The 19688-nt window shown below is 42.1% G+C and overlaps 1 protein-coding gene across 3 annotated transcripts in view; it reads left to right on the top strand.

The window, feature by feature from the left end:
• Positions 1–18587, top strand: part of SLC35F2 (solute carrier family 35 member F2) — a 66258-nt gene extending 47671 nt beyond the window's left edge. For 2 of the 3 annotated variants that reach the window (XM_030918817.1, XM_030918818.1), the window contains exons 4-9: positions 840–967; positions 5817–5976; positions 7403–7559; positions 8114–8166; positions 9757–9911; positions 16781–17277. In XM_030918817.1, the coding sequence (XP_030774677.1) occupies positions 840–967; positions 5817–5976; positions 7403–7559; positions 8114–8166; positions 9757–9911; positions 16781–16966 (839 nt within the window). In that variant the 3' untranslated portion in view covers positions 16967–17277. Of the gene's footprint in view, positions 1–839; positions 968–5816; positions 5977–7402; positions 7560–8113; positions 8167–9756; positions 9912–16780 lie in introns of all 3 variants that reach the window. The other variant, XM_010360854.2, reaches the window with a different exon arrangement.
• The last annotated feature ends 1101 nt before the right edge of the window (positions 18588–19688 follow it).

Raw genomic sequence — 19688 nt, 5'->3', positions numbered from 1 at the left:
CCCTCCCCCGCTTTTTTTTCTTAAAGAGGTGGAGTCTCATTATGTAAGCCCAGCTGGTCTTGAACTCTTGGGCTCCAGCTGTCCTCCACCCTTACCTCAACCTCCTGAGTAGCTGGGGTTACAGGTGCACACCACCATGCCCAGCTAGGAAAGGAAATTTAACCACTTTTCTCTTACTTTCATTCTGGTGCTTTTATTGAACACTTGGTCTCTGATGACATTTTAACTAGGGTTTCATACTAGAAAAAAATCTAACTCTGGTGAGCTGTTGCAGGAGTTTGGGTTATGAAGAATGGAAACTGGGAGGGGGCCACGTTGGAAATACACAATAGCCAGGCGTGGTAGCTCACGCCTGTAATCCCAGCAGTTTGGGAAGCTGAGGCAGGCAGATCGCTTGAGCTCAGGAGTTCGAGACCAGTCTGGGCAACATGGTGAGACCCCATCTCTGCTAAAAATACAAAAATAATTAGCTGCGTATGGTGGCGTATGCCTGTGGTCCCAGCTACTCAGGAGGCTGAGGTGGGAGGCTGGCTTGAACCCAGGAGGCAGAGGTTGCAGTTAGCTGAAATTGCGCCACTGCACTCCAGCCTGGGCAACAGAATGAGACCCTATCTCAAGAAGAAGAAGAAGAAGAAGAAGAAGAAGAAGAAGAAGAAGAAGAAGAAGAAGAAGAAGAAGAAGAAGAAGAAGAAAGAAGAAAGAAGAAGAAGAGGAAGAGGAAGGAAGAAAGAAGAAGGAAGAAGAAGAAGAAATTCTTGCTTGTACTCTTTTATCTTCAAATCAACATGTATGGTATCATTTGCAAATAACATGTACTGACCCAGATTTCTTTCAACCAGGCAGTGATAACCTTCTAGTAATCTTGAAAAGAAAATGGTGGAAGTACATCCTGCTGGGACTAGCAGATGTGGAAGCTAATTATATGATTGTCAGAGCCTACCAGTACACAACTCTAACCAGTGTCCAGGTAAGAGGGAGCCCTCTGACTACTTTGGATTTTATAGCTTCAAAAGGAGAACACGAAGTCATACGTGTTGACCTAATTTTATTGAAAATCTGTTCAGTTGAAGAAAACCTAAACACAAGTGGGTGCTGTTTCCTAGTAGAGCATATGCTCTAATGAGTAATGTTTCCTAGAATTAGTGAAAATGTATACAAGTTAAGCTGCCCCCAAACTGCTAATGCTGTGGCAGAGCAGTTCCTACCACAATAAGCATAAATATTTAGTTGGCAGTTGATGCTGTGGTGTTGACATGTGTTCTGTTTTATATGCTGTTGAAACATGGCATACGAAAGTAGATATACCTTTGTTCTATAGGAAGGTTGGAGCTTTGCAAGCATAGTAGATATTCATGACAAAGGAACCATTGGAAGAAACCCATTAGACATTTTTGGGAGAGGTGGTAGCCAGAGTTAAAACTCCCATCCCTGTTTCTTTGTTAGGTTTATTCTTGCTGCATTGAAAGAAAAATATTCATTCCTACATTGCAGAGGTTTTCAACTTTGTAAAGTTGAAGACAACTGATTTCATTTGTCTTAATGTTAGCAAACTATGGGATGTGTCATAACATTAACTCACCATTACTAACTACAAAATGTTTTATAAATGGAGGTGAAAGTGAGATAGACTCAAATGCCAGGTTTAGAGGTCACAGTTTAATAAGTTTATAACTTTTTTTTTCGTTTTCTTAAATAATAAAAAAAGTTTGTATCAGATGTGGGATTTGAAGTTTATAACTTTTTGATATATCCCTTTCTCACTATACAAAATACAGAGATGTTCTTACTTGACTCTAAATTTTAGGGACTGGAAAAATTGAAATTAGACTTATTTTGCATAGAAAATATAAGGATTGTTGAGAACTCAGTATTTTTCCAATGTGAACCTACATTAAATGTTATTGCCAGAGTGCCTTATATTAAATACTTTGTTGTCTGTAACATTTTGCTAAGCATTGTTCTCAGCAAACCTCTTGGACTTTGACCAGTATGGGTTAAAAAGCTGAGAGAGGAAATGATTTATTAAGACAGACACCATAGGAGGCACACAAAGAACCTAAGGTTTCGCAAAAATTAAACCCAGCAGTTACCTAGAGAATGAAGCATGATAATGAAGTTACCTAGTATCACTAATAGGAGTAAGTGCACTTTTATTTAGCATTGGTTAATGAAGTATACATAAGTATGCAGAAAATGGCATTTTCTTGTCACATCTACTCTCATAATCTCACATACATTTTAATTACTTGATTACAATTCCCAGGAACTTTGATCTCTAATAATGATAAAAAGTTTTGAATTGGTGCAAAGCCTAAACACAGTTAAACAGAACACTTACAGTTGGATATTTGCGACTGAAGTTCATGCCTTCTTTCAATTTCAAAGAAATTGAAAACAATTTCTTTCACGCTAGCCTCTTAGAAAAACCTAAGCATTTGGTTGCTAAAAGTCATGCACTTACGGCCCTAGTGAGGAATATATTATAAAAAAGGCATCTGCCAAGGTCATGTTTTCTCCAGCAGCAGAGATGGCTGTAACAGGACTGATTCAAGCTTGTTCTCCACCTGAGTAAATCTCTGGCCTGGGTAGTCCAAAAGGATGGAAATTTGGATTAGGTGGTCTTTGAACCTTCTTCTTAAGGATTCCTTAGAAGGTTCTGTAATTACCAACAGTCATGGAATAGTTCACGTGAAGATCATGATGTGGCCTAGGTTTCTGCTCATGTCCCTTCCCACTTTACTGCCACATCAACCCATTTCCCACTCATGGCCTGCTCCTTCTCTCCTGTGCTGCTCTGTTCTCCCTAGAATGCAGTCCTTTTTGAAGCCTGCTCCCCTCATTGTCAAAGGCTAATTCAATTTTCATTTTCTCTTCTATACTCTATTGTACCTCTAATATGGTCTAACTCATTTTTATACTAACCACGTGGCAGGGTCTGTCTTAGTACCCTGCTTACTGTGACTATACAATAATTTTTAAAAATTAAATTGATACTCTTAGAACTGAAACAATCAGAGAAGACATCCATCACCAAGAATACTTTTTTTTTTTTTTTCTGAGGAGGAGTCTTGCTCTCTCACCCAGGCTGGAGCACAATGGCATGATCTCGGCTCACTGCAGCCTCCGCCTCCCAGGTTCAAGTGATTCTCCTGCCTTTACCTCCTGAGCAGCTGGGATTACAGGCATGCGCCACTACACCTGGCTTTTTTTTTTTTTTTAGATGGAGTCTCCTTCTGTCGCCCCGCTGGAGTGCAGTGGGGTAATCTTGGTTCACTGCAGCCTCGGCCTCCTAAGTAGCTGGGATTACAGGCATGTGCCACCACGCCCAGCTAATTTTTTTTGTATTTTGAGTAGATAATAAGGTTTTGCCATGTTGGCCAGGCTGGTCTCAAACTCCTGACCTCAAGTGATCTTCCTGCCTTGGCCCCCATAGTGCTGGGATTACAGGCATGAGCCACCACTCCCGGCCACCAAGAATGCATTTTGAAAAGGTTCACATGTCTGAAGGTGATAGATATCAGATGAGAAGTCATGGAATGTTAGAGTCGGAGGGAACCTGTGTGATCATTTCATCTGATCTTTTTATTTTATATTTTGACTTGGAGAGTGACTGGCTGGGGACCACACATCTAGCTGGTCAGTGTGGGGCTGGGACCTGAGGTCTCTGGAGCTCTGACCATGACATAGGCAGCTCCCTCATTGCCCAACAAAAATTGTTAAAGACAGAGCAAATTTAAGTTTGATTTTAAGACACAAGGATAAGGGAATCTTCTGTGGTAGTTCTTAGAATGTCTTTTTCTACTTTTTTTGTTTAAGGAATGTAGTTGAGATTTTGTTAAGCCATATGGCTGGATTCTGCTGGTGTCTTCAGGGACAGGGTATTATCATTGCATCGTCTAATGTTTTGTTATTCAGGCAGGCTCAATAAAGCACTTAGGAGATTAGAGTTCTGCAGCTGGAGTAAATAACAAGGCAAGATGCCATTCCGACACATGATGCGTCGCACTCCACTGATGCTACTGCAGTGAAAGGCAATCAGTAAACAACTGTGGACAGGATTGAATGGGCTGCTGGAGATTAGGGGCCTGTCTTGTTCAAGACTCACCAGATAGGGAGAGAATCAGGGACAAGGTTTGAAACAACAGGGTGAGCAATAAAACAGCAGTTTCAGGACTATTATTGGTATAAGGAATATATTTCTTCCTTGAAAGAAATACATTGGAATGCATCAAGAATCTCTTGAATATATTTTATCCTTGAATGCACATTAAATTTGTGAAGTTAAGAATTGAGCGAATTCACTCTCTTTTTTATCTTTTATCTTGCAAACAACTTTGGGCCTGCTATAATTTTGGCATGCTTAATCCCTCTGCCTTCCCGATGAGCAATATCAGGTGTAGAGCTAGTGTTTTCTGGACCTATTATCAACAGGTGATGGAGAAGCAGCTGAGGAAGATGAGCAAGAATATTTGCCGTGAGCATGAGTGTGTCTCACGTGGTGGGGTTGGATGCTTTGTCAGGGAGATGGTGTCTGTTCTCTCATGGTAACCGGTGCTTCTTTGTAGCACTTAGCCCAATTCCAGTGAAATATCTGGTGTGATTATTTATTCCATGTCCTTTCTAGCTTTGTGTGCTCCTGAGAGCACAGCTTGCTCTGTCCTGTTCACCTCTATTTCTAGCTGCTTTCACAGTGTCTCACACATGCAAGGTGTTTAGCAAATATTTGTTGGCTGAGTAAATGGTTGCATACAGGAAGGAATGTTTGTCTACCGAACTTAAAGATACACACAGGGCCAGGCATGGTGGCTCATGCCTGTAATCCCAGCACTTTGGGAGGCCGAGGCAGGCAGATCACCTGAGGTCAGGAGTTTGAGACCAGCCTTGCCAACATGACGAAACCCCATCTCTACTAAAAAATACAAAAATTAGCTGGGCGTGGTGGCAGACGGCTGTAATCCCAGCTCCTCAGGAGGCTGAGGCAGGAAGAATTGCTTGAACCCAGGAGGGGGAGGTTGCAGTGAGTCGAGATTGTGCCACTGCACTCCAGCCTGGGTGACAGAGCGAGACTCCATCTCAAAAAAATAAAATAAAATAAAATAAAATAAGATAAGATAAGATAAGATAAGATAAGATAGATAAGATAAAATAGATATACACAGGTGGGAGCATAGAGGTAAAGAGCACAGGCCCTCAGCAGAATTCTTGTGTTCAGCAACTGACTCTTCCATTGTATTTTATTATTTTATTTATTCATTTATTTTGAGACAGGGTCTCTCTGTATTGTACAGGCTGGAGTGCAGTGGCACCATCACAGCTCACTGCAGCCTTGAACTCCCAGGCTCAAGTGATCCTCTCACCTTAGCCTCCCAAGTAGCTGGGACTACAGGCGTGCAACACCACACCCAACTATTTTTTTTTTTTTTTTTGTAGAGACAGCGTTTCACCATGTTGCCCAGGCTGATCTCGAACTTCTGGGCTCAAGCAATTTGGCCACCACAGCCTCCCAAAGTGCTAAGGTTACAGGCCTGAGCCACTGTGCCCAGCTGTCATCCCATTTTTAACTATGGCAACTCATTTCACCTCTCCGTACCTTCATTTTCTCATGTATAAAATTGGATTGTAATTTCAGTCTCATAGAGTTGTTGTGAGGATTACATGAGTGAATCCAGGTAAAGCTCTTAGTATAGGGCTGGCAATAATAAATGCTCAATAAATACTGACTCCTATTATAAATACTGACTCCTATTATTTTTTAATTACCCATCTTTTAGCTAATGAGAGATATGTTTTAAACTGTTGATTCTCTTTCCATGCAGCTTTTGGATTGCTTTGGGATTCCTGTGTTGATGGCTCTGTCGTGGTTTATTCTTTATGCAAGATACAGAGTGATCCACTTCATTGCTGTGGCTGTCTGTCTGTTGGGTGTAGGAACCATGGTTGGTGCAGACATACTAGCAGGGAGGGAAGACAATTCAGGTAAGATGATGTCACATGTTTGTGCTTCAGTCACAGAATTTTGTTTATGTTTTCACTTTTATTCTGCAAACTATATCTTTTTATAGTAAAAAGCAGAAAATACATTCTGGTTAACTACATTTGAAATTATATTTTTAGATTTACTTGTATCTGGTATTTTGTAACTACCTCCACAAAACAATCTGTATGTTCCTACCAGCCTACAGTTTTTCTTCCTTTTTGTTGCATTAAATAGTTTTGTTTGTCTCTTGAGAGCAAAGTTTCTTTATATATTTGCAATCATCTTTTGTCTCATACATTTAAGATTGGTTACTGGAAAACCTACTGTCAATTCTTTTTTTCTTTTTTTATTTAATCAACGAAGAAACTTGTTCACTGGAGTATTTCTTTTTAAGTCACTGTGTAGGTGAGAACACTTTGCCTCACTTTGTGTTGAATTCAGTTGATAGTATAAAATGTAATTAAGCTCTATTAATTCATCCAAGCTTCAAGTGAGTTAAATGTCTCCTTGGATTGAGAGAGAAAATTACAGTTGATACTATAAAATCTAATTAAGGTCTATGATTCACCCAATCTACAAGTGAGTTAAGTGTCTCCTTGGATTGAGAGGGAAAATTACTTTGAAAGCAGGTTCCCATTTTTCAAATTGACCCAACTCTTCAGTGAACTCCGTTAATTTGTCATGTCATGGAATCATTTTCTGAGGCCTTACATTATAATATATACCGTCAATTTCTAGCCTGTTAGACTTCTGAGGAGTTAAATTATGAAAAATCACAGCAGAATTGAACCAGAAAGTGAGAAGAGAACCAGAAAGTTTAAAGAAGAGACTTTAAACATCTAGTAACCAGGTTGGGTGCGGTGGCTCACACCTGTATCCCGCGTTTTGGAAGGCCAAGGTGGGTAGATCACCTGAGGTCAGGAGTTCGAGACCAGCCTGGCCAACATGATGAACCCTCCGTCTCTACCAAAAATACAAAAATTAGGCCAGGCACAGTCACTCACACCTGTAATCCCAGTACTTTGGGAGGCCAAGGTGAGCGGATCACTTGAGTTCAGGAGTTCAAGACCAGTGCAAATACAAAAATCAGCCAGACCTGACAGAGGGTGCCTATAATCCCAGCTACGCGGGAGGCTGAGGCAGGAGAATCACTTGAACCCGGAGGTGTAGGTTGCAGTGAGCCGAGACTGAGCCACTGCACTCCGCACTCCAGCCTGAGTGACAGAGCAAGACTGTCTCAAACACATGCGTGCGCGCGCGCGCACACACACACACACACACACTCTCACACATAAACTTCTAGTAACCAGTTTCTTCTTCCTTAGCGTCATTTAAATGAACACGAGTCAGATGACCGCCTGGAGGCATGCTGTAGAGGTTCACCTGTTGACAGTGTTTTGCTTTTTGTGGCTTATCTTCCTGCAGGGAGTGATGTATTGATTGGCGACATCTTGGTCCTTCTTGGGGCTTCCCTCTATGCCATTTCGAATGTTTGTGAGGAATACATCGTGAAGAAGCTGAGCAGACAGGAATTTTTAGGAATGGTGGGCCTGTTTGGAACAATTATCAGTGGTATACAGCTGTAAGATTCTACAATTTTTTCTAAAAACAAAATAAGCAAATATATTATAGATGATAACTACTAATATTCATTATTTATTTGTCCCAAATTCACATCTGAAATTAGTATTAGGTGGATGCAAGAGTAATTGTGGTTTTGCCATTACCTAATAACTTGCTGAGTGTCTATTAGAGGATTGTTAAAATATCAGGAATTACTTCCTATTTTCTTAAACATGTGTGTTGCTTAGGATTCCTGATGAGCATGTGGTAGAGGCATTTACCAGTAAGGAGTTTTCTTTTTTAGTTATTTCCAGAAAATATTAACACATTAACTTCCTAAGCTTATTCAAAAACAAAGCATAATATCACATTTCTCTCCTATACTTGACTATTATTGCAGAGCACCTTTGGTTTTATTGTCATTTTTATTGAAGATAGTTATTTTTATATTCTAAGACAAATTCAAAAGTCCGTGTAATTCCGCACTTTAGCTGAAGTATAGTGACTAAAATGCTTATAAAATAGTGAAAATTAGTATGTGGACCTCTCTGTGACCTCTTGTTTTAATCTCAGATTGATTGTGGAATATAAGGATATTGCCAGCATTCACTGGGACTGGAAAATTGGTATGTAAAGAAAGAAATCCTTTTAGTCAGCATTCTTTCCTTTAACTAACAAATGAACATCTAGAGGATTATATTGTGCTCTATTTTAATATTTAGACACCTTTGTAAAATCCCAGAGTGATTTAATACATATCAGCTATAGTGGTTAACTTTCAGAGCTTTCTCTGAAAATTGGTAGATAAACTTCCATAAAAGTTAATTCTTAATCTTTACCTGCAGGAATAGCCTTTGGTTACTAGGGATCCTGAACAAGACTGGAGATTGACCTTTGGTCAAACCAGCTTTCAAGTAGACCTGTATCTTGGGTCCTCAGATTTCTTGCGAAGGTTATCTGCTTGATATAATTTGTGAAGCATTAACCTGAATTGTCAATGGTGTGAAATCTCCCTCACCTCCCATTGCTCCTGTCATCTGATATTCCTAGGCATCTTCATAAATAAATAAAGGAAAAGAAAGTGGTGATGGGAAAGTCAGAAAAGATTTTTAACCAGGTTTAATGATGGGGTGGGGAAAAGTTAAATATTACATAGGTGTCATTGAAGATTGTCTACCATGCTTGATAATTTAATTTCATTAAATAACTTAGATTGTGGGCTGGGCGTGGTGGCCCACACCTGTAATCCCAGCACTTTGAGAGGCCAAGATGGGCGGATCACCTGAGGTCAGGAGTTCGAGACCAGCCTGGCCAACATGGAGAACCCCCGTCTCTACTAAAAATACAAAAAAAAAAAAAAATCCGGGCATGGTGGCAGGCGCCTGTACTCTCAGCTACCCGGGAGGCTGAGGCAGGAGAATCACTTCAACCTGGGAGGCGGAGGTTGCAGTGCGCTGAGATTGCGCCACTGCACTCCAGCCTGGGCAACAGTGTGAGACTCCGTCTCGAAAAAAATAAAAATAACTTAGATTGCCAGAAAGTGTGTGTGTGTGTGTGTGTGTGTGTGTGTGTGTGTGTGTGTGTGTGTGTGTGTGTGTGTGCTGCGTATGGGATAAGATTAAAGTGGTTGCAAAGCAGAGATAATTGCTAATGTAGTCAACATCCACATGGCAAGCACTGTCCTAAAGAGGATAATTATGTTGTGCTGCCTTGGAGCACTTAATTTAATGAGATGAGCAAAATACAGTGGACCTAATAACTGTCTTTGATGTCTTTAAAGATACTTTATTCTGAATCCAGTTATATGAATCATGTCCAACCAAACAAAAGCGAAGAAAAGATAATGATTTTTCTTGACACGAGATGTTGATTCTTCCTTTACTGGCCTTTTATTGCAGGCATCACTGTGTCCTGGCAGGGTGCATAGCAAGGGGTGGTAAGAGCAATGGACTCAGTCACACTATAAGCAGGATTTTCTGACCTTGATCATCCAATACCTTGTTGGACTTTTGAGGTCCTTTATCTACATCACAACTTGTTAATATTCTTTTTTCCAGAGAGCTTTGTGGTCTCATTTGCAATGCCAACTGTTAACAAGAGGCTTTGTAGATAATACGCTAAAGGATTAGGGAGTTTTATATGGCAGCCAAGCCTCAAACTCCTTTGTCTTATGATTTCTTGCCCTAATATTCAATATTCCATGTTTTTTTCCACAGCCCTGCTGTTTGTGGCATTTGCCCTGTGTATGTTTTGCCTTTATAGCTTCATGCCATTGGTGATTAAAGTCACTAGTGCCACTTCCGTCAACCTAGGCATCCTGACAGCGGACCTCTACAGCCTTTTCGTTGGACTCTTTCTGTTTGGCTATAAGGTAAACAAATAGAGCACGTTCAAATAAGAATACTTGCTTGGATCCAAAAAACGCAGCAGGTTTCTTCAAGACTCTAGATCAAAAAATAAAACCTTCTCACCCTCTTGGCAAGAATTTCATTGGTCAGGCCTCCCTTTACTACTACTGAATTAGAAAATGGGTTCACATAAGAATTGCCCTTCTAGGTTTATTCTAAAGAGTGAAATACGGCCGGGCGCGGTGGCTCACACCTGTAATCCTGGCACTTTGGGAGGCTGAGGTGGGTGGATCACAAAGTCAAGAGATCGAGACCATCCTGGCTAACACGGTGAAACCCCATCTCTACTAAAAATACAAAAAATTAGCCGGGCGTGGTGGCAGGTGCCTGTAGTCCCAGCTACTCCAGAGGCTGAGGCAGGAGAATGGCATGAACCCAGGAGGCGGAGCTTGCAGTGAGCCAAGATTGCGCCACTGCACTCCAGCCTGGGCGACAGAGCGAGACTCCATCTCAAAAAAAAAAAAAAAAAAAATGAAATACATGGATTTCACCTTCGATGATATGGCCCAGGGCACTAGCTTATGGAATTGTTGACGCATGTTGCCAGGTGATAAGCTGACCCAAAGATGCTGTTGACCTTGAGGGACAGTGTAACTTAGCCTGAGCACTAGGAACTTTTTCATTCATTCTTTTTGCCTTGGTACACAGACAAAAAGTCTGGAGTACCTGATGGAAAGGAAAGAGAGATGGCCAGCTTATCATGCATGCATAATTGGGATGGTTCTGTCTTTGATAGTAATTTTATATCTTTTTTTCTTTTTTTTGAGACAGAGTCTCGCTCTGTCGCCCAGCCTGGAGTGCAGTGGCCGGATCTCAGCTCACTGCAAGCTCCGCCTCCCGGGTTTACGCCATTCTCCTGCCTCAGCCTCCCGAGTAGCTGGGACTACAGGCACCCGCCACCTCGCCCGGCTAGTTTTTTGTATTTTTTAGTAGAGACGGGGTTTCACCAGGTTAGCCAGGATGGTCTCGATCTCCTGACCTCGTGATCCGCCCGTCTCGGCCTCCCAAAGTGCTGGGATTACAGGCTTGAGCCACCTCACCCGGCCGTAATTTTATATCTTAAAGGTAATTCAGTCCAGTGGTTTTTCAGACTTTTTCTATCCACATCATCACAGCCTTTACAAGCGTAACCTGCTGCCATCAGCAGTGGGTCCTATTACATGCACTAATTCTCAAGGCAGGTGGGGTGGGAGGGAATATATCAGTATCTCCAGGGGAAGCAAGAGAGCAAATATGAAGTTTGAAAAAATAACATCCTCAGAGAGTCTGATACACCTTTCCTTGAGAACTGATTGAGCCATTCATTTTATTTTATTATTTATTTATTTTATTTATTTGAGATGGAGTCTTACTCTATTGCCCAGGCTGGAGTGCAATGGTGTGATCTTGGCTCACTGCAACCTCTGTCTCCCGGGTTCAAACGATTCTCCTACCTCAGCCTCCTGAGTAGCTGGGATTACAGGCACCCTCCATCATGCCCAGCTAATTTTTGTATTTTCCTAGAGATGGGGTTTCACCATGTTGGCCAGGCTGGTCTTGAACTCCTGACCTCAGGTGATCTGCCCGCCTCGGCCTCCCTAAGTGCTGGGATTATAGGCATGAGCCACTAATACCTGGTGGAGCCATTTATTTTAGACATGGAGGAACAAAGGCCTGGGGAGGTGATGTGCAGCTCAGTGACTTACCCTTAGCAGCTGGTTAGTGGTAAAACCACTACTAAGTCTTAGTTGTCAGTCTTCTATCAGTCCAGGCTTCTTACCACTGCACTTTCCACCTTAATTTCATTGTTAAGATGAGAATCTCAAGCTTATGATTACATCATGTTAAAGTCTCATAATCAGAGAGAACCAAGTATATAGATTTTTTTTTCAACTTCACAGCTACTTGGAAAATTCCTAGGGCAGCAGTTTAGCAGTTCTCATCTTTTTTTTTCTTAGATCCAGGGCTTGCTGATCATTCTTTTTAAAATCTGAAGCCCCTTTTAAATGCTTAAAAATTCGGAACCCCAGTCATTTGTACCTATTATTTACCATATTATAAATGAAAACGGATAAATTAAAAAATACTTATTAATTCATTAAGAAAATAATAAATTCATCATGTTAACATTTTTATGAAAAAATGTATTTTTCAAAATAAAAAAATAGAAGAATGTCATTGATTTATATTTTAAAAATCTCTTTACTGTGTGGCTTACTAGAAAACACCTGGATTCTCACCTCTGCTTCTTCCTTCTGCCTTGTGATATCACATGTCATATAGCTTCTAGAACATTTCATTGTGCATTTGCAAGATGATAAAAGTGAAAAGGGCATATAGCATTTTAGTATTATGGTAATGATAATTTTGAGGGCCAGGCATTGATGGCTTATGCCAATAATCCCAGCACTTTGGGAGGCTGAGGTGAGTGAATCACCTGAGGTCAAGAGTTCGAGACCAGCCATGGCCAACATGGTGAAACCCCCCCCCCCCCCCCCCCCCACTAAAAGTACAAAAATTAGCAGGGCGTGGTGGCCCATGCCTGTAATCCCAGGTACTCGGGAGGCTGAGGCAGGAGAATCGCTTGAACCTGGGAGGCAGAGGTTGCAGTGAGCCGAGATTGCACCATTGCACTCCAGCCTGGGTAACAGGAGCAAAACTCTGTCTCAAAAAAAAAAAAAAAGTAATAATAGCTTTGACTGTATCGATTCCTCCCCAGCGTTTTAGGTTTTAGGATTTTGGATTATACTTTGAGAACCCCTGCTTTAGAAATATCTCTTTTCAGCCTGGACAACATGGCAAAACCCCCATCTCTACAAAAAAAAAAAAATACAAAAATAATTAGCCAGACATGGTAGTGTGTACCTGTAGTCCCAGCTACTGGAGAGAGAGGCTGAAGTGGGAGGATCACTTGGGCCCAGGGAGGTTGAGGCTGCAGTGAGTCATCATCTGACACCACCACTGCACTCCAGCCTGGCTGACAGAGCGAGACCTGTCTTCTCTCAGCGTGCCTTCAGTAAAGGATTATTGACCTGCTTCCTATTTTCCTCACAGTCATTTGAGCAGATAGTTAGGATGTTGGCCATTACCTGATAGTTTTAGTTTCAGTAGAGGCTATCAACTATATTTCTTTGTCATTGTAAAATTTTGTATCCAGACAAATCCTTATTTATGCTATTCCCAGAAGTCAACCATGAACTCACAACACTTAACTGAATTATTGATACATTAAGCTCAGTGGATTCTCAGAAATTTCTACTTAAGGAATGTAAACCTTTTTGCATTGCAAGGTTACATGTCAAGAAACCAGCTGTTATCTTTGCAGACTTGCTGGTTAAGGTATACCTGAACTAAGACCGAAGGAATGTTTGTAGCTTATTGATACCATCATTTTAAAAAAAGCCAGGCCTGGCACGGTGGCTCATGCCTGTAATCCCAGCACTTTGGGAGGCTGAGGTGGGTGGATGATGAGGTCAGGAGATCGAGACCATCCTGGCTAACATGGTGAAACCCTATCTCTACTAAAAATACAAAAAATTAGCCGGGCGTGGTGGCACATACCTGTAATCCCAGCTGCTCAGGAGGCTGAGGCAGGAGAATGGCATGAACCCAGGAGGCAGAGCTTGCAGTGAGCCAAGATCACGCCACTGTACTCCAGCCTGGGCAACAGAGCAAGACTGTCTCAAAAAAAAAAAAAAAAAGCCAAAGTGTGCTGGGCACAGTGGGTCACACCTGCACTTTGGGAGGCCAAGGCGAGTGGAGCACAAGGTCAGGAGATTGAGACCATCCTGGCCAACATGATGAAACCCCATCTCTACTAAAAATACAAAAATTAGCTGGGCGTGGTGGCACGCATCTGTAGTCCCAGCAGGAGAATTGCTTGAACCCGGGAGGTGGAGGTTGCAGTGAGCCGAGATCATGCCATTGCACTCCAGCCTGGGTGACAGGGTGAGACTCCATCTTAAAAAAAATAAAAAAAGTAAGATAAATAAATAAAGTCAAAGTGAATCAGAGAAGTCATCATGATGGGCCCAGATTTTTTTTCTGAGAGCTAAATTGTCATGGACTACAATGTCAGCCTTGTTTTTCTGTGATGCTGTGGCTGCATTTCATCTGGCCATCACTAGGAGTGCTGGTGTTTCTATATAGCAGTTGCAGGCCAGTTGGTGGCTGGCTATAGCTTCAACTGCTTTTAACTTTAAAATGAAAAAATCCCTTTCTTATGTCATTTTTCGGCCACATAACTTCGCTATTCTCAGAATCGGAGCATGCAGTTGATAAATTCCTTTCCAGTTATTTTGTGTTCCTTTGTCCCTGAATGTCTAATAGTTCATTCTTAGATCAGATTTTTACTATTTTTGGTCAAATGTTTCAAGACTTATAGAGCAAAGAGCAGGTCTTCTGAAATCTTCAGAATAAATTACAGAGGTAGAAAAAACTCAGAGCATAATGAAGACACCTAGCACTTTAGAAGCAGTTTTTTTGTTTTGTTTGTGACAGAGTCTCACTCTGTCGCCCAGGCTGGAGTACAGTGGTGTGATCTCAGCTCACTGCAACCCCTGCGTTCTGGGTTCAAGCGATTCTTGTGCTTCAGCCTCTCGAGTAGCTAGGATTACAGTCACCTGCTAACAAACCCGGCTGATTTGTGTATTTTTAGTAGAGACGGGGTTTCACCATGTTGGCCAGGCTGGTCTCGAACTCCTGACCTCAGGTAATCCACTCGCCTTGGCCTCCCAGAGTGCTGGGACTACAGGGCATGAGCCACTGAGCCTGGCCAAGAAGTAGGTTTTAAAGGCAGATTGTAAGCTTAATATACTACAAGTTTTAAAAACTGTGTTTAACTTTGACTCTAATTTTTTGAAGCAGACAGTTGAAAAAGAGGCTCAGAATTTTTTACACTCATCCATGTCAGACCTTAAGCACTCTGCCTCTCCTGAAATTGATCTTGAGTGAATATTTGCTGAATAAAGTAACTGTAAGAAACTTCCTGCATAGATCCAGACACAAAGAATTTTACAAGACAAAAAAGTAAGCACCTCTAGTTCAGGAGACTTACTCAATCTCTTTATTAGTCTCTCCATGCTAATAAAAGTGACTCAATTTAATCACCTGCCTTCTTAAGAGAGACATAATAGTTTTTCTTCTGAACATTTAAAAGCCACCAAACCAAATATAACAGATTTTGAACAAGTTATATAGGTTTGTTCACAGGTAACAGTGAACACTTTATGGGACAGCATGATTACCTTTCAAAATACCAACTTCAGGCTGGGCGCAAGTGGCTCACACCTGTAATCCCAGCACTTTGGGAGACCGAGGTGGGTGGGTCACTTTAGTTCAGGAGTTTGAGACCAGCCTGGCTAACATGGTGAAACCCCATCTCTACCAAAAATACAAAACTTAGCCAGGCATGGTGGTGAGTGCTTGTAGTCCCAGCTACTCGGGAGGGTGAGGCAGAAGAATCACTTGAACCCAGGAGACAGAGGTTGCAGTGAGCCGAGATTGCACCATTGCACTCCAGCCTGGGAGACAGAGTTAGACTCTATTTAAAAAAGAAAAAAAGAAAAAAATACAGACTGATTTCTTTAATACTTAAACTTTTGTATGGATTTTCAGCTGAAAGAAGAGGAAATATACAAAGTTCTTAATAGAATTTATTTAGACTTTTGGGGTATATCATTTTTCCATATGTATACCCAATGAATTCGTGTTCTGTCCTCATTGCATTTTGCTCTGGGTGGTGGTTTTCAGTCTTAGGAAGGGGAAAGTTAGGGAAGGTCACCAAAAACTCCATCCATACTTGTAAAAATGTCTGTCAGAATGGGCTTCTGCTCTATTTGGTCCTTCTAGGAACAGAGAGCCTATGAGATGCCTCTCACAGGGCTCTGTTCCCTGTGATTGTCCTCACTAGACCTTACACCAGTCACCTCTCTTTGGGCTTCGGATTCTTCTGGTATCTTAGACTCTTTCTAGCTCTAAAATTCTGAATCTGCTCAGTCCACCATAAATTTTACTATGTAATACTTGCCTACAGAGACAAGATAATGTATTACATTTTAGCAAAATGAATTTCATTGAATAGCACACATTGAGAGGCTGTAGAGCAGATGCCACTTCTGTACTTCCACATTTCATCATAGTCTTATGTTCCTCTGTTTCATACCACTATTGTAGGCTGTGTCTAGGGTCTGAATGGGGCTCTCTGTGGTATCCATGATGACCTTTTATTTTCTCCACTAAGTGGGATTATATGCAGAGTGGGGTATAGCTGGGTTATGACAGAGAAAAGCAAAGATCCATTTCTCCTAAAGATCCAAGGATCCAGGTAGCTTATGTGCCGGGTGCTGTTGGCAGAGTCCCATCATTCACCAGCATACAAAGGAAGGTTTTGTGCATTAGCATCTCTTTAGGCAACTTTCAGAAAAAAGATCATGAGGCCAGGCATGGTGGCTCATGCCTGTAATCCCCCACACTTTGGGAGCCTGAGGCGGGTGGATTGCTTGAGCTCAGGTGTTCGAGACCAGCCTGGGCAACATGGAAAAACCCCGTCTCTACAGAAAACACAAAAATTGGCCAGGTGTGGTGGTGAGTGCCTGTGGTCTCAGCTACTCTGGAGGTTGAGGCGGGAGGATCACTGGAGCCTGGGAGGCAGAGGTTGCAGTGAGCTGAGATCGCACCACTGCACTCCATCCAGCCTGGGCCACAGAGTGAGACCCTGTCTTAAAAAAAACAGAAAAAGAAAAAGAAAAGAAAAAGATTATGAGAAGGTAATTCTCAAAGCACAGTTGGCAAAAGCCAACAGCAGAGATGTATATGTGAGGGGCACAATTCACTACCTGTTCTTCTCTTCTAGTTTTCAGGACTCTACATCCTGTCCTTCACCGTCATCATGGTGGGGTTTATCCTGTACTGCTCCACCCCGACTCGCACGGCCGAGCCGGCTGAAAGCAGCGTGCCTCCAGTCACCAGCATTGGGATTGACAACCTGGGGATGAAGCTGGAGGAGAACCTCCAGGAGACCCACTCTGCTGTCTTGTAGCTGGAGAAGACGGCGTACCCATCCCCCACCAGGATAAAGCAGAGCCTGCTGTTTGCTGAGGGGACACTTGGGGAAAAATAGCAGACTCAGAGTGGACACTCTACAACCCTGGCTTGGATCCAGTGGTTAGGTTTTAGAAAGGAACACTAAACAAAGTTCAAAAGTAGAAATACCAAACTAGAGCAGAAACCAAGCTAAGAGTGTGTTTCTGTGTTTGAGGACCAATACCTGTTCGTGTCAGGGAGATGAGGTGCGGACCCCACACTGGGGTCTTAGAGGCACCAGTGGGAAAGCAGGACTGGGGAGAGATCCAGGAGTGAGCCAGCCTCAAGCCAGGGCGGGAAAGCAGGCTGTCCAGGCTGGGCTTGGTGGTCAGGAAGAGGGACAGCGACAGCTCACGGTGACTCTGGAGTACGTTTCCTCTGTCAGAGGCTTCGAGTTTTTGTTGTTGTTGTTGTTGGGGCAGTTATTGTCCACAGGTCTTTGGGTACAGATGAGGCCTTGGGGCTGACTGCATGTGGCAGAAAATGGGTGGGTCAGCCCTTGAAAACTCCTGAGCTATAAGTGTGAGTACTGTACAAGCATTAAACTGGAGTGCAGTAAACCTAGGAATCCTCCCACAGTTGTTTTTTTATTTGTTTGTTGGAGACGCAGAGTCTAGAGTGCAGTGGCGCAATCTCAGCTCACTGTAACTTCTGCCTCCTGGGTTCAAGTGTGAGTAGCTGGGATTACAAGCATGTGGCCCCACGCCCAGCTAAGTTTTGTATTTTTTAGTAGACATGGGGTTTCACCATGTTGCCCAGGCTGGTCTTGACCTCCTGACCTCAAGTGATCCACCTGCCCCGACCTCCCAAAGTGCTGGGATTATAGGCATGAGCCACCATGCTCGGCCTGTTTTGTTTGTTTTTATAGAGAGGTGGGGTTTCGCCATGTTGCCCAGGCTAGTCTCAAATTCCTGAGCTAAAGCGATCTGCCCACCTCGGCCTCCCAAAGTGCTAGGATTACAGATGTGAGCCACTGTGCCTGGCCTATTTGTTTGTTTAAAACATTTCTCCATCACTCATTCCAGGTCCTAGAGCAAACTCTGCTCTCAGAGCCTGTGACACTGGATATGTGTTCCACAGTTTCAGTCCCAGGTCATACTCTCCAACATTTTTCAGAGCTCCAGATATATGTAGATGCCATCCTTTCTAAAAACTTCTCACGACCTCCTGGAATATTCCTATTGATCTCATTTTATTTAGCATTAGCTCAAGAAACTAAGTCTTAGTGCACATTATCACAACAAAGAAAAAGCTTTGTTTTTATAACTGGTAAAAACAAGATTATCATCAACATATAAATGAAAATATAAAATTAATAATTTCTCTCCGAAGAGTATGCCTGGGAGCCTCCAGTTGTTAAAAGAGGATACTATTACTACTTCTTATCAAAAATTTGTAATGCCCTGTGATTTTTATGATACTTCAATACAAAGTGTTAATATGTATCATCAGTATAATAACCAACAAAATGCCACTTTAAGAAAACTCTGTTATGTAAATTTTTTTGTAACAATGTAAGAAAGAAATGGGGAGTAAGTGTTCACATCATTCAAAGGCTTTGAATTCATGGAAATAAATCAACTGTGTGGTTTCTTTGATTAACCAGTTCCCCTTGTGGACTTTTTTTTTTCCAGTAAAACCTTCCTTTAAAACCCTTGTGGATTTTTCTTTTCTTTTTTTTGAGACAGTCTCACCGTGTCACCTAGGCTGGAGTGCAATGGTGCCATCTCAACTCACTGCAACCTCTGCCTCCTGGGTTCTGCAACTCTCCTACCTGGACTTTAGGCACACGCCACCATGCCCAGCTAATTTTTGTATTTTTAGTAGAGATGAGGTTATCACCGTGTTGGCCAGGCTGGTCTCGAACTGACCTCAAGTGATCACCCACCTCAGCCTCCCAAAGTGCTGGGATTACAGGCATGAGCCACCATGCCCGGCCCCCTTGTGGATTCTGAATGACTTCATATTCAATATTTCTTCATAGTCAATTTTTCAGGGTCATATCCTCTGTGGGGTGAGGCAAGCCTGTCTATTTGGGGACTATGCTGGGATTCAAGGGAATTCAGAGCAAGCTCACCGATCATTTGCAGGAATAAACGTTTTCCACTTCGGAATTACCACAATGAGTTTTTTACTGTTTTGAGTGAAGTAACCTTTCATTTTCTGCAACCAATTAAAACTGCCTTTTCAATTGACATTTAGTTTTCACTCCCTAACATTAACAACTATGTAACATTAACAACTATGTAACATTAACAACTATGTAACATTAACAACTATGAGAGTGGGAAGGGTTATGTTAAAATGTTTGGCTCTTTTGGGAAGACTTTCAGTTTGATTAGCACACTGATGGTTTATTTTTAAATTTGTGCTATTTTGCTCATTGTTTCGTTTTATTTACACCAGTGACAGCTGCAGTCAGAACTACAGTTGCTGATCCTCCAAGATTGCTGTTTGGTGAGCAGGGTCATTCACAAAGTCTTTGGTTACATATTTGGGTGTTTAGGATACATACACACAGTGATGGACTTTAGAAAAAGGAGGTAGGCCAGGTACAGTGGCTCAAGCCTGTAATCCCAGCACTGTTATGGGCAGGTCTTTGTTCTTAGAGCTCCCAAGATAGGGCAGGCCACTCCCAAGATGGTGGCAAGCCTTTTGTTCTCTCACCTGGGGTTCTT

Source organism: Rhinopithecus roxellana, chromosome 15 (genome assembly GCF_007565055.1).
Source record: "Rhinopithecus roxellana isolate Shanxi Qingling chromosome 15, ASM756505v1, whole genome shotgun sequence".
Lineage (NCBI taxonomy): Eukaryota > Metazoa > Chordata > Mammalia > Primates > Cercopithecidae > Rhinopithecus > Rhinopithecus roxellana.
The sequence above is the reverse complement of the archived record's forward strand: the minus strand, read 5'-3'. Positions and strand labels throughout refer to the sequence as shown.